The 15,646-nt window shown below is 42.5% G+C and overlaps 2 protein-coding genes across 2 annotated transcripts; both read right to left on the bottom strand.

Annotated features, from left to right (window-relative positions):
• Positions 1 to 390: 390 nt before the first annotated feature.
• On the bottom strand, positions 391 to 1,428 carry LOC120882608 (melanoma-associated antigen B10-like). The gene is made up of 2 exons (XM_040266626.1): positions 1,259 to 1,428; positions 391 to 1,168 (listed from the first exon to the last, which is right to left on the bottom strand). Exons 1-2 carry the CDS (start codon positions 1,426 to 1,428, stop codon positions 391 to 393), a joined length of 948 nt encoding a protein of 315 aa, XP_040122560.1.
• A 12,560-nt stretch (positions 1,429 to 13,988) lies between these two features.
• On the bottom strand, positions 13,989 to 14,948 carry LOC120881696 (melanoma-associated antigen B10-like). Its single transcript, XM_040265354.1, is given in 1 exon segment — positions 13,989 to 14,948. A coding segment is annotated over 1 exon segment (960 nt).
• Positions 14,949 to 15,646: the final 698 nt, after the last annotated feature.

Consider the following 15,646-nt stretch of genomic DNA (forward strand, 5'->3'; position numbering starts at 1 on the left):
CTTGTTTCTCTCTCTTTTTTTTTTTTGATCCCAACTATTTTACCTCTAATTTCTTTTACATTTCTAAGGAAATGCCTATTCCAATGCTATCTTTTCTTATTCCAGATCACTAAAAAAGATGGAAGGTTGTTTGTTTAATTTGTTTAACAAAATAGCAAAACTATTACTCTTAAATTTCATAAACAACATTAAGTATGTAACCAATATCATTCATACATTTAGATTCTGAACTAAAGTTTTTTTTTTTTTTAAACAACATTTGAAACATTTTTTAAGCAACATTTAAAAACTTTCAACAACAAAACATAAACCTGTAAGTTATTCAAATATGCTATGCAGTGTGATCCCTTTAAGTGCCCACACTACTTAAGGACAATGCTTCAGATTTCACTACAGGTGAGAGAAGCTGCCTTGGCCACTGGCCCCAGAATGCACACTGGCCAGGGCACTGGTGCGAAGCATGGCTGCAAATCTGGCTCGGGCTCTCTCTTCTTCATCCCTCAAAGCCTCTTCATACAAAGATGGGAAGGCACTGGGGACTGTATCATGCATGTTGGCCAAGAATTCAAGAACTTTCATTTTGCTGGTTTCAGCATGGGCTCTCGGGCCCCACAGGAACTCATAGCGTGGAGGATCACTGTTGGGCACCTGGCGGTATTCCAGATACCTTTCCTGCACCAGATCTTTGGTGATGAGCTTCTTGGGCTCCCCATGGATGAAGTGCTTCCTTCCAGCATATATCCCCATCACATTGAGCACCTCCCAGATATCCTCCTCAGTGGCGCAGTTGCCCTTCATGAAGATCACACAGAGGATGGTCATAAGGAGGCCGGTCTTGGGCATGATCTCCTCACCCCGCAGTCTGCCATCACTGGTGCACTGAAATTTGCTGACAAGGGCATAGCAATGAGTGGTGGGGTTGACTTCCTTCACCTCAATGCCAAAGGCCAGCACCATCATCTCAGAAGCTTTCTTGAGGATCACAGTGAAGTGCTTCTTGTACTTTTTGATGACATGCTTAATCATATCTTCTTTGGTAATGGACTCTCTCAGATTATACTTGCGCAGCAGAAATTGCACCAACAGAATTGCCTTCTCGTCTAGAGGCGTTCTGCAGGAAAACTCAGTGCTGGGTAATGCCTGGGAGGTGCTTGGTTTTTCATCTTGGCTCTTAGCACCATCATCAGATCTGGTGCATGAAGCACCTGCAGAAGTAGGGGAAGGGGCTCTCCCAGACCCCTGGGATTTTCTATCTGACCCAGAAGCAGGAGAGCTCTGGACATTACCACCAAGTGGAGGGGTAGGGGAAAGGGGGAACTCTTCTTCCTTTACTGCAGAGGCCTGAGCATCTTGGAGATGCTGAGCCTCACTCCGGGCCTGTCGGCGTTTCTCACGGGCACGGAGCTTACTCTTTTGCCCCCGAGGCATGATGACACAAATCAGGGACAGCAGGCAGGAGTGTGGGCAGGAAGACAGACAATGAGGGCACCTGGAGGAGGGAGGAGATGCTGTGAGCTCCTTCAACAGGGAGATTCCTCCCTGGCTTTAACCAAGATCACCTTTGCAGGTTTGTGTGAGGTTACTGCTCTAGAACCCACAGGGCTCCCTGATCAGCTTGCCTCCTGAGACTCCTAAAGATAAGTCAGTGTGGCAGGCTGGCAGGTCTAGGCTCTGTGGGGTACGGTCTAAAATCTTCTCCGTTCACATTTAGAATCATCCTGTCAACTGTTGGCAGGGCCCGGCCATCCTCCCCTCTGCTGCTCTGAAGCTAAACTGCTTTCAAAAATGCCCTTCCGTCCCCGAGACCCTCCCATCCCCGAGACCCTCCCGTCCCTGAGGAGGAAATGTAGGAAAGCCTTAGTTGGCGACCCCTGCTGGGGCCTACCAGAACTGACAACAGGAGCAGGGTTTGATGGGACCCCCTTTGTCTTGGACTATTAGGGTCTTCAGTTGTCACTCATGTCTCCCCCCGCCCCCCAACACACACACAGCACCCCCGCCCCGCCCCTCCCCTCCACCAGACCGAGACCCGTCCCTCCCGTAGTTTGACAGCCCGACCCGGGGCCTCCCAGGGGAGACCGCAGGGACAATGTGTGTGTGTGTGTGTGTGTGCCCGGTTTAGCGTACCCTTAGTCCTTGCTCAGGCTGCTCTCCTTAACTCCAAATAAAGGCCGGGATGTTTTCCGCTTTTGATCTGAGACCATTAGCCTCAGATCAAAGGCTTCGTTTCCTGAGACCTCAAGGTAGAATTGAGGAGCTGTTGGGCCTAACGGCTATGCCATGGGCCTCTTAGCGCGTGGCAGATCAGAGCGGAGTTCTGTGATGTCACCTCTGTTCTAGGGAAGCGTATTCCCACAATTCTAAGCCTCGCTTCTCCCCTCCAGAGACCTGAGATCCTGGAGGTGGAAGTCAGCCCATACCTCCTGCTGACAGCTCTGCCCTGGGCTTCCCAGGAGTGAAAGCAGGGAGGAGGCTGTGTGCGCGTCCCTCTATATGTGGGGGGAGATTGTTGCGTCATTCCTCAAGGTGGAGGCAGGGAGTAGGGTGTCCTCTTAGCTGCTTCTTCAAAGGCTTCCTGGTTAATACTCTCTGAAAACTCTGAGCTGTTTCCGTACTGCAAACTTTACAGAAAATAAATAAGTTCTAAACTAGATACCCTGGTGGCTCAGATGGTAAGGCTTCTGCCCACAATGCGGGAGACCCGGGTTTGATCCCTGGGTTAGGAAGATCTCCTGGAGAAGAAAATGGCAACCCACTCCAGTATTCTTTCCTGGATAATCCCACGGACAGAGGAGCCTGGTAGGCTACAGTCCATGGGGTCGCAAAGAGTCGGACTGAGCGACTTCACTTTCACTTTCACTTTCAGGCTAGATACCAGACAGGAAAGTTGCAGTGCAAGGCAGGTTCCCAGGACGAACGGCAGGCTGTAAGAGAAAAAGCACATTGGCCCATAGCCATTTGTTCGCCAGCCATACGTAGACTTTGGGGAAACTTCTACTTTTTAAAAGTTCTACTTTCTAAGGAGAAAAGGCTAAGTGACAGAATTTTGTGAGACTCAGATCTTTTGTATTACTAACATTGCACAGTCCAGTGTGGCCACTGTATTTTTTGACTTTCATTCATACTAAGAAATATATTTACATCGCTAGCAAGTGGGTGTGTGTATGCATTTTTTTTTCATGAAAGAATACCTACCCTTGTTAAGTGTGACTCATTCTTTCCATTCTTTATATTTGATCATAATAGTAACTTTAAAAAAAAGTATCAGTCCTCATCCTCTAAAGAGATTTCAGGTGGTTACGGCACAGCCTCTGGACTCATACCGTTAAAAACAATACCAAACTTTGGTTGTCATCCTGTCAGGTGGGCTCTGAGGAGATGCCTCAGGTTCCTTCAGTGAAGCAGTAGAAATCCATGGTCCCAAGTCACAGTGAAAGAAACCACAGGCTGAACCTTAAAATCTTTCCTCCAGCCAATCCTGTTGTCTGCCTCTCTTGCAGGCTACAGACCTGTCTCAACTTCAGGGCATGCCCCTGCCTGCCCACACTCAGGTTCTAGTTCAACACAGACTTAGTCTCTCCCAGAGGGTTCTCATTTATGTTGTTTTGTTGCTGGTATTGTTCTTTTCATTCTGGTTTTTATATTTTCTCCAGGATTGAGTTTAGGAAACAGCAGCCCAAGTCTGCTTGCCATCTTGGCAGCTACGTATGAGGCAGTGTATTAACATGCATAGGCTGCTGTAACAAAATACCACTGACTGAGTGTCTTAACATAAATTTATTTTCTCACAGTTCTGGAGGCTAGTAATTCTAGTAAGAGGTGCTGGCAGACTCAGTTTCTGTTAAGAGCTCTCCTCTTGACTTTTTGCTGTTCTCACAGGTTGGATGGCATCACCGACTCAATGGACATGAGTTTGAGTAAACTCCAAGAGTTGGTGATGGACAGGGAGGCCTGGCGTGCTACAGTCCATGGGGTCGCAAGAGTCAGACACGACTGAGTGACTAAACTGAACTGGAACTGAACACAGGGACTCTTCTCTGTAAATACACAGAGGGAGAGTGATATCTAGTACCACTTCCTCTTCCTTTAAGAACAGCAGCCTAATTGGATTATTGCCCCATTGTTATGACCTCATTTAACCTTAATAATCTCCTTAAAGACCCTGTTTTCAAATACAATCACAAGGGTGGGTTAGGGCTTCAGCATATGAATTAGGGGCAGGGATGGGGGTGGGTCACAATTCAGTCCAGAGCAAGTAGTAAATCTGTAGTTTAAGGAGAATTGGCATATTTACAGTATTCTTTCCCCTATGAATAAACCTAGTGTTTTTCTTTATTTGGGATTTCTTTCTCTATCAGTACATTTTTTATAGTTGCATCCAAAAAGACTGTGTACATTTTTGTTAAATTTCTTTTTAGGTAAGTTTTGGATATTGCTGCTGTTATGGATAATGCTGCTGTTAAATTTTCTATTTAATTATTCTAATTAGCTATTGATTTTGTGTGGCCAGGCTCCTGATTTTGGTATAGTAATCTTATATACAACAGCTTTTGGAGTCTCTTACTCACTTGAGTATTTTGTGCACGGGTTCCTTTGGATTTTCTAATTAAAGGCTCATATTGTTGCCATTTATTACCTCTGTCTTTTCAACACTGAGTGGCTGGTTAGCTCCCCATATGGTCCACAGAACAAACTCTGTTTTGGGGGATTTCCTGGTGGCTCAGATGGCAAAGAGTCTGCCTGCAATGTGGGACACCTGGGTTTGATCCCTGGGTCAGGAAGATCCACGGGAGAAGTAAATGGCAACCCACTTCAGTATTCTTACCTGGAAAACCCCATGGATGGAGGAGCCTGGCAAGCTAAATACCGTGGGGTCGCAAAGAATAGACACGACTGAGTGACTTCATTTTTTTCAATATTCCTTCCTCTTATTTATTTTGATATTCTTATTCCTCTAGTTGTATATTCCAGGCCACTTTTAAGCAGTAGAAATAGTACCATAACATCTGTGTCTTTGTTCTGACTTTGATGCTTCTAACATTTCACATTTATCTAAGTTTGCTATAGATTTTAGGAAATGAAAATTCTCTTCAAATGTTATTTTACTAAAGGTTTTTTTTTTTTTTTTTTACTGTGGTGTTAAGTATTTTTCAAAGCTTTTTCTACACCCCTGGACATGATCCAATGCATTTTATCCTCTAATCTGTTAATGTCGAGAAATTCCAGTTGACAACTTTTTGTAATGTTATAATAGCTTTGCATTTCTTGAACTCAGCCTCTCTATTCACTTCTATATTAGATATGCCATGAATTTATTTACTGTAGTCGATGCCTCTATGTAACTGAGATTAGCTCAAGTGAATTTTTTTTTCCCTTGGGATGTCATTATCTGGTCTCTGTATCAAGGTCAGCACACCTGTTAAAATGAGTTTAGTAATTTCTCATCAACAGATTACTGGAGAAAGAAAATGTGGTATAAAGATGTGATATTTAGAATGAACATTTTTGCCAGAGAAATTATTAATGGTTATATAACCACACAGAGAAGAGTAAAATGGACCCAATATACCTGACACTCATAATCAACAATCATCGATAGTTAGAAGGTAAACACAATAGTTTAGTGGTAACTGTTGATCCAGTTAACATTTGTTAGGTTTTTACTTTACAGAATTTGAAATTTCCAGATAAGGAATTTAAATAAATTTGAATACTATTCTATTTAAAATAAAATCACATAAAATGCTCAGTTAATACCAGAGAAAACACACACAGACACACAAAGGATATAGAAAATAGCAAATGCAACAAATAGAAAACAGTTACACAAATAGTAGGTTTTAGTAAAAGTATATCAATAATCACTTTAAATGTGAATACTCTAAATACACCAGTTAAAAGGCATAAATTGTCAGATCAGATAAAAAAGACTCAACTATATGCTGTCTCCAAGAAACCCATTTGTATATCAAGACTCTGATAGGAAAAAGCAAAGAATGAGGGATGTTAGGATAGTGAAACTCTTCTGTATGATACTGTAATGGTGGATACATATCATTGGTATCTGTCAAAATCTTTAAGGCCTATACAATACAGAGAGTGAATCCTAATGTAAACTATTGACTTTAGTTAATAATATTATATTAATATTAGTTTATTAATTATAATATAGATACAGATGGACAGATATATAAATAATTATAGCTATATGTGCATACATGGGTTAGTATTGCAGACATTTTCTAAGCTGTATCTTCTGAGAGGGCTTAGAAGCAAAAAGACTAATAGCAATGGAACAACATGAGCAGGAAAACAAACCTAATATTGGATTATAACCCAAAATATAAAATAAATATCCATGAGTTTATATTGCCATAAATAAGTGACTGAATAAATAAATCAGAGAGAATATAAGCATCTTATGTAGAGAATAATACCAAACAATTTATATGGCTAGTCTACTCTCAAGGAGAGGGGCATAACTCCCCACCCCTTAAGTGTCAGCTGAACATAGTGATTTCTTTTCAAAGAGTACTGTATGGAAAGGAGAGTGAAAGAATAATTATACAGTAGAGAAATTTGACAAACACTACGTTAGGTAGGTGAACAAGGTGAGATCATCAGTTGTTAAGTCATGTTGATAATGTACCCTTGATATGATGAAAATGACAGTTTATTCCTGAGGCCTTCCTCATCAGGACCCATAATGCCAGTCTAACCATGAGAAAAATATCAAAGACATACCAAAAGTAGGACCTTCTTAAAAATACTTGACAAATACTCCTCCAAACTGTCAAGGTCATCAAAAATAAGGAAAATATGATAAACTGTCACGTCTAGAGGAGCCTAGGAGAAGTGATGTCTAAATGCAATGTACTATTGTTGATGGGATCTTGGGCCAGAAAAAGGACATTAGGGGAAAAAATGAAGGAAAACTGAATGGTATGGACTTCTGCTACTAATAAAGTATCAGTAGGTTCAGTGGGCTTCCCAGGTGTGTGTGTGTGCATGCCCCTGTCCATGTGCTCAGTTGTCTTCGACTCTTCGCAACCCCATGGACTGTAGCCCACCAGGCTCCTCTGCCCATGGAATTTTCCAGGCAAGAATACTGGAGTGAGTTGCCATTTCCTCCTCCAGGGGATCTTCCTGACCCAGGGGTCGAACTTGTGTCTCTTGGTACTCCTGTACTGGCAGGCCAGTTCTTTACCACTGAGCCACCTGGGAGTCTGTCTGCCAGTGCAGGAGATGCAGGTTCGATACCTGGGTTGGGAAGACCCCCTGGAGAAGGAAATGGCTACTTACTCCAGTATTCTTGCCTGCAAAATCCCATGGACAGAGGAGCCTGGTGGGCTACTGTCCATAGGGTCTCAAAGAATCAAACACGACTGAGCATGCACAGACATGTCAATCCCAAAGTCTCAATCTGCATTATTTGGAGTGATTCTCTCTACCCAATCTGTAAAATGTTTACACACCAAGGGCCGTATGTCTACCCCAGAGAGTATCTGGTGGCAACAGACCACTGAACAGATATCTGCCTTATGGCTGCAAAGAAATCAGGAACGCAAGGAAGCAGTCTAAGGTAGGGATAAGTAAGTAGGTAAGTGTTAGTCATTGAAATGTGTCTGACTCTTTGTGACCCTCCATGGACTGCAGCCTGCCAGGCTTCTCTCTCCATGGAATTCTCCAGGTAAGAATACTGGAGTGGGTAGCCATTCCCTTCTCCAGGGGATGTTCCCAACCCAGCGATCGAACTTGAGTCTCCTACATTGCAGGCAGTTTTTTTACTGTCTGAACCACCAGGGAAGCCCAAGGTGGGGATAGCATCTAGATTATTTTTTAATGTTCTAGCTCTAGCTTCAGTGCTGGAAGTGCTCTGTACACAGAGAAAATGGCTTTTGTCCTCAGGCATGAAGACAGCTATCAGTTCTGGTACACTGGCCAGGATGCACAGGACCACCAGAAGAGTGATAAGGGGTAGGTCTCTAAGTATCTCTCAATATTCATTAATATTATCACTGAATGACACAGGGGAGCTAGCTGTACTCTGCCTGACAGTGAGCAAGGAGGATTCTAAGGTAGGGAGGGGTATCAGGCATATCTCTAGTCATTTCAACCAGTAGATCTACCCACTCAGATTGCTCTGCAACTTTAAGCTGATAATGATTCATAGATTTTCCAAGCCTTTTCACGGAAGTTGTCCACGACCCTCCAAGGTTCCACATATTCTCTCCTTTTGTTCCCTTTACCACTATGTGCTGAACTCCAAATTTAGAACTCTGACTGCCAGCCTGCCCTAGGCTATCAGGACTTGTTTTAGTATGTCGCCCTTCTCATGGACTCTGGAAATTTCTTTACCCACCATGCCTCCTTGTCATTACTAGTTGAAGATATCCTGTCTAGACTCTTCTCAGGGATCTAGTCATTCTAACCAAATCCTTGCTTCTTAAAGTAATTGGAAAGAATCTTACTGACAAAGAATTTAAAAACACGCACCCAGAGATATCCCAGTACCCAATATACTTTGCAAAAATCCTGCTTTGTATGGATGAGGAATTTATTAATGAGTGATAGTTTTCAATAAAATAATTAGAAAATGGAAATACAAAATAACATTGAGGATATATATATTCACATAAAAGATTGATCTATGTTTAAAATTGATTGAATAAAATGCCTGTGAGTTTGATACTCACATACATTAATATGTGAGAGTATAAATTGGTACATATTATTTAAACAGAATAGCAGTGATATTCATAAAAACTTACAATCAACACAGTATTTCTGCTTCAATCCAATGTTTATTTCTATGTCTTTCCTATAAGAAAATAGCCACATTTGCCCAATAACATGTTTAATGATGTTGGTATCAGTTCTATTAGTTATAGCAATAAATGGAAAACAACATATGTGCCCATCAGAAGGAGAATGGTTAATTGTGGCACATACACACTTTAGAATTTTTGAAAGTAGAAGAGTGAGATAGATCTATACCTGCTTTCATGGAAAGATCCTGCACTCATTTCATTAAGTGACAAGGACAAGTAGCAAAATAATACATACATTATTATCCATGCATGTTAAAACCTCACATTGAATATTCCTACTTTATATTATGTAAGAAAAAAGCCCAGAATATATTTTAATGTAAATACAACATTTAAAAATTAGGGTTACTTCTGCATAAGACTGAATTTTAAAGATTGAAATACGGAAGGGGATTCGGATTTATCCATATTTTTCAAAAATTTTTAACATCAAGAACATATGCACTATTTCTATTGTAATTAGTATATTTAAATAAGACGGGCAACATAAATAGTAGTGTATGTTATTCATGTGGTATCTGCTAGCAGGAATGTAGGAAGAAGCCTGAAACCTGAATGACAACACTACAAAAGTTCCTCTGTCCTATACATAAAGCTTGCCTTGAGTTAGCCAGTGTCTCTGCTGTCAGGTAACCCAAGGATCTAGGCTGTTTCCACCATGAGGATCCCTATCTCAACACAGACTTTGCACATTTGCTGCTGAATTGAACAGAAAGCATCGAGGTAGCACACTGTCAAATGCCTTGATCTGAAAAGAACAAACATCTTTCTGTTCATATTTCAGTGGCAAGGGTAATCACAAAATCCTTTCTAACACAAGTGAACTGGACAATTCAGTGTCCGCATGTGTCCAGGGAGCAGAGCAAGACAAATGTGATGAGCACGTGTAGTCTCTCCACAAACAGAGTAGGAGATTATCAGTAAAGTACACTTGCAATGTGTATATAAAAGCCCTCTTCATTCTTGGAGAAGCTTCTGAGAAGGCAAAAATTGCCTTGAAACACTCCAACTTTTTCTAGTGCCCACTATGTGACAGGTGTTTTCAGATAGAGTTTAGTTCAGTTCAGTCTCTCAGTCATGTCTGACTCTATGACCCCATGGACTGCAGCACTCCAGCCTTCCCTCTCCATCACCACTTCCCGGAGTTTATTCAAACTCATGTCCATCGAGTCGATGATGCCATCCAACCATCTCATCCTCTGTCATCCCCTTCTCCCAATTTTCTAAATGACACTGTAAATCTTAGCAGGGAAGGGTCATCTTTGGTCAGTAAATAGTACCGTTCTGCACTTACCTTTAGAGTAGTCTCAATCCACTGAGACTTTTCTTCTTCCTTTGGTACATGGTCAAAAATCACAACTAGTGAGCCTCTGCTGCCCATCACTTGATGAACATGCCTGAATGCTTGTACAGGTGTCTTTAGGCACAGTGGAAAACCAGGGTTTTCCTCTGAGGCAGATACAGACAAAAGTCAGGAAAATGATGGTATTTGTTTTTTTCTTTTTTCTTCTGAGAGGTGGCATGTCTCCTGGGGAGACATTTTTGGTAGACTGAATAATTGCTCCATGAAGATGCCCATACCCTTATCCCTGAAACCTGTGAATATGTTATGTTACATGGCCAAAGGCACTTTGTAGATTTGGTAAGGTTATGCAACCAACTTTCAAATAAAGATACTGGATTACCTGGATAGACCAAATCTAATAACACGACAGCTAACAAGCAGAGAACTTTCTCTGGCTTGCTGCAGAAGAGAGATGCAGCAGACAGGAAAGTTAGAGAAATGCCAAGCATGAGAAGGATTCAGTTTAATTGCTGACTCAAAATATATGGGCCCACATGTGAGGACTGGGGAGAGGCCTGGAGAAACTATGGCAGGTCCAGCTAACAGTCAGCAAGGAAATAGGGCCGTGGTATTATTGTCACAAAGAACTAGATTCTGCCAAAACCTGAATAGTTTTGGAAGGAAATTCTTCCCAGAACACTTAAGGAGAGGTCTGGCAGCTGAAAGCTTAACTTGGGCCTTGTGAAACCCAGAACAGAGAAACCGGCAGAAGCAACTTGGATTTCTCACTCACAGACATGTGAGATCATAAATGTGTCTTGTTGTTGACTGCTAAATCTGTGGCAATTTGTGGAATTCTAGCATAACCTCCTGGAAGGGCTACAGGGTCTGTTAGAATCCAGTCTCTGCAGATGGTTGTGACACAGTGACTTCCTTGGTCCTTCATCCACCACTTACAAAGGAAGCTTTGGTTCTTGGCCACTTAGTTAAACTTACTCATCAGTGCGCAGATTCAGTGGCCAGTCTCAAATGAGTCAGTTGATTAAATTCTGTTTTTTTTTTCTAACCTCATCTGCCTTCTAAAACCTTATTTTTGTTGTTAGTTTAAGTTGTGTCTGACTCTTTGCAACCCCATGGACTGCAGTGCACCAGGCTTTTGTCCTTCACTGTCTCTGGAAGAACCAGTAGATCCTGTGCCTAATCTACTAGTAAGCCAATTTGGAGAAAAACTTTGAGTATGGTGGAAGCACCCAGAGCAGATGAGCAGACTTCTAAACTTCACCTCCACGCTTAACAATAGTGCTTGGGGCTGCTGTTTTGGGAGAGATTCCATGCAGAAGATGGGACAGATAGGGGATGTCTGCAGGGAGTTGGAATGCTCTAAATCAGGGGAAAGGTGGCTGATTCTGGGCTTTCTGTTCTACTGGGAGCAGAGTACAGCCTTACAAAAGGAAGCAGGGGAGAGCTAGACAGTAGGTCAGGATCCAGATATGGACATATGGGTACACTGAGGAAAACTCAGGGGAAGCGCCATGTCATTTGGAAAGGGCTGGATCTGGTACCATGTACTGGCACTGGGTAGAGTCAGCTCTAAAAGAACCCTGTGGATAGGGGCAGGAGAACCTTAGGCAAATATAGGCCATAGAGAGTCCCCACTCAGTGTTTAGTTAATTTTCACCTTGTTAATACACCTGGGTTTAGTCCACTGGCTGCAGATGCCTTCTTTTTGTATTTCCCAGGAGATACCATACAGTAATGAGAAGAGACATGAATTAAAAGATAGAAAGTTGGCCTCAGGTTGTGAGTGGTGGAACAGTGTAGGCTGTAGAGGAATTCAGATCAGGGTGCTAGTCCCAGTTCTGTCACTTACATGCCAGGTGAACTGAAGAAAATAGCAGAATTCTGTGAGCCTCAGATTCTTCATCTGTGAAATGGATTTGATAAGTAGTCTTCTTGCTCTTGGTTCACATATATTCATGTAAATAGGAATACTGGAATGTGACTTATATAAGACACTGGCACAGTATCTGGCATGCATTGTTTGGATATTGCTAAATTTTAGTTATTACTATAATTATTTTCCCCCTAAAATCTACAGACCTCCCCTGTTTTTTTTCTTAAATCCAGGAAATAGCATAGAATTTGTAGCTCTCTAGGATATGGCACAAGAAATCAGCCAATATGTTGTCTAGCATGTTAAAGTAAGTTACTTGCTATATAATTTTTTTAGGATATTTATTTCTGGTGTGGGTGATTCTACCCAGTTTGATGCAACTCAAAACTCCTGGAATTTGTGTCAGAGTTTATTTCCATCCCTCCCTTATATCTTCCCTTCCATCCCAGATGCTTGTGTTTGCAATTATTTTACCTCCCTCACAAATCTAGTTCTTAAGAGTTTACCAAATTACATTCCAGAGAACCTAATTAAAATGTCCATTTATTGGATGGACTATGTCTCTCCCAGCCCAGGGCAACGACTGCCAGCACAGTGGCTTCACAGCATCCCACCTCATATAAAACCACTAAACCCACTATGCATGCATGCTCAGTCACTAAGTCATATCTGACTCTTTTGTGACTCCAGGGACTATAGCCCACCAGGCTCCTCTGTCCATGGGATTCTCCAGGCAAGGATACTGGAGCGGGTAGCCATGCCCTTCTCCAGGGAATCTTCCTCACCCAGGGATCAAACCCCAGTCTCCTGCATTGCAGGCAGATTCTTTACCATCTGAGTCACCAGGGAAGCCCCACCTCATATAAGGAACGCCCTTATTTCTCAGACACTCCCTTGTTATAATAAACACAAATCATCTATTTTGTGGACTGTGTTCTCCTACACTGGAAAAAGAGCACAGGACCTCTTCCATTCCTGCCCCAGGTAAAGATTGCTCTGCTTTGTACATGATCTTGAAGTAAGTGCTAAAAGCAGCTTTCTATTCCAGGCTTTAGTCTCTTAATCTGAGACAGAGCATTTGAGATTTTAGTCTCTGCCTACCACTCGAACTCACGTGACCTACCACCCAGCTTAATTAAAATTACCTCCCACTGAAGGACTTGCAATTTCCCAAGGTCTCAAACCCCTTTGCCACAGGGTATTTAGACTACTCATGATTAAAACCCCCAAGTTCTCACACCATCTTTTGACTTGTCCTTTTAGTTGTAGGGGATATCTTACAATATTCCTTACATCATAGCTGCTCCAAGACTTTAAAATTCTATAAGGAATGGTTCTTGTTCACCTTAGTATTCCCCATATTAACAGGGAGCTTTGCAAAGATTAGATGTCTAATTATTGTTGGAGAAAAAAAAATGGGCCACTGAAAAAGAAGTCTAATTTATTACAATATTATTTCTCCTACATTCTTGAATAAGCTAAATATATCCAGATTTATTTCTCTCTCTCTGTGTGTGTGTGTGTGTATATATATATATATATAAAATCTTATGAAACAACAGACTAAAGGCAATAAATGAAACCAAGAATTTTTATCTTTAATTTATCCATTTCTTGACCACAACTATTACAACGCTGAGTTTTTCACATTTCCAAAATAATGCCTCATCCATTGCCATGTTATCTTATTCCAAATTACTAAGTAAGGTGGAACTTTTCCAGTTATACAAAATAATAAAACTCTTACTCTTAGATCTCACCCATAGCATCAGTGTTTGAACAATATCACTCAGAAATCTGGATTACAAAGCTACTTAAATCTTCTATTAAAAGGAACAATATTTTTAAACTTTTCCAAGATATTGCATAGAACACAAAAACACAAATATGTTATGCACAGTATTGTCTGCAGCCCCGCCCCAACCTTCTACTACTTAGAACGTGAACTTCTTTTTAACAACAAAGTAAGGAATCTGCCTCAGACTCTTTTGGAGTGGGAGGAACTGCTGGCTATGGCACTGGAGCGGGCCTTGGCCAGGGCTGCAGTACGAGCCTTGGCTGAAGCTCTAGATTGGGCTCTCTCTTCCTCATCTCTCAAAGCCTCCTCATACAAGGATGGGAAGGCAGTGGGGACCATATTATGGATCTTAGCCATAAACTCTAGCACTTTCATCTTGGTGGTTTCGGCGTGGGCTCTTGAGCCCCACAGGAACTCATAGCATGGAGGATTACTATTGGCCACCTGGCGGTACTCTAGGTACTTCTGCTGCACTAAATCTTTGGTAATGAGCTTCTTAGGCTCCCCAAAAATGAAGTGCTCCCTCCCGTTAAATAACCCCATCACATTCAGGGTTAGCCAGACTCGCTCCTCACTAGCACAATTGCCCTGCATGAAGATTACACCCAGAATAGCCATCAGCAGGCCGGTCTTGGGAATCTCGATCTGATTTATCAGCCTTGCATCGCAGCTTACTTCCATTTTGTTGACAAGGATGTAGATGTGCCGGTAGGGATCCATTTCCTTCAGGTCAAGGCCAAAGATCATCTCCATGTGCTCAGCAGCTCTCTGGAGTATCTCAAGGTAGTGACTCCTATACATCTGGATTACTTCTCTCAGCATTTCTGCCTTGCTAATAGACTCCTTCAAGTTATACTTATACAGCAGGTAATACACCATTATAACCACCTTCTCATCTATATGGCGTCTTTGGATGGACTCAGTATCTGAAGTATTTGTGGCTCCCTGAAGACCCTGTGGATTGCAATATGACCAAGCAATAAGTGAGCTTTAGGAAATAGCTTTGCAAGAGGAGAAAGAGGAAGGGAACTCTTCTCCCACTCCCACAATGGCCTGAGCACCTACCAGATTCTGGGGCTCAACTTGGGCCTGGTGGCGTCTCTCACGGGCACGAAGCTTACTCTTCTGACCCCGAGGCATGATGACTTCCAACAAAGGCAGCAGGCAAGTGGGCAGGTGACTGAGTGACCTAAAGGAAAGAAGATGAGATTGTTGGGCCATGTCAACAGGTAGATAAATACCGTCTAGGCCTCTACTGAAGGCCGGGTCTATGGGTTTCCTTGAGGGCAATGTCCTGCGAGCCCTTATTCTCTGATTTGCCTCTGCCCTGAGGACTCTGTGGAAATAACCAGGGTGTGTTTTAGCTCCTACTTCCCAGATTTGCCTGGGGCTCACTGGGGCTTAGAACAGTGGCTCTGTTCTCAGTTAGGGAACAGAAGGTCATCACTTCACTTTTGGCAAGACCTGGTGTTCCTGTGCTCTACTGGTGTGATGTTGTCCCCTTATTTCAAAGTCCTTACCACTCTGAGACCCCAGAAGTGGAAATGAGCAGAACTTCATCGGACTACACTTGCCTGGGGGTGCACAAGAAAGAAAGCACCCACAGAGCTTTGTGGGACCCTCTCCATCTTTGGGTGATTAGGGGTCTCAGTCGCAGCTCAGTGCCCTCACTTTGGATTCTAGCAAGGCCTGAGACTCCTCCCTCTGCTGACATGAGACCTCAGAGGCAAACCCTCAAATCCCTGAAAGGCCTGAGGAGGAGGTTAGGGATGCCCCAGTCTAACCCATCTGCCCCAGGTACCGTAGGGGATAATGGCCTGGATAGGATTCTCTGTGAC

Source organism: Oryx dammah, unplaced genomic scaffold (assembly GCF_014754425.2).
Source record: "Oryx dammah isolate SB20612 unplaced genomic scaffold, SCBI_Odam_1.1 HiC_scaffold_23, whole genome shotgun sequence".
NCBI lineage: Eukaryota > Metazoa > Chordata > Mammalia > Artiodactyla > Bovidae > Oryx > Oryx dammah.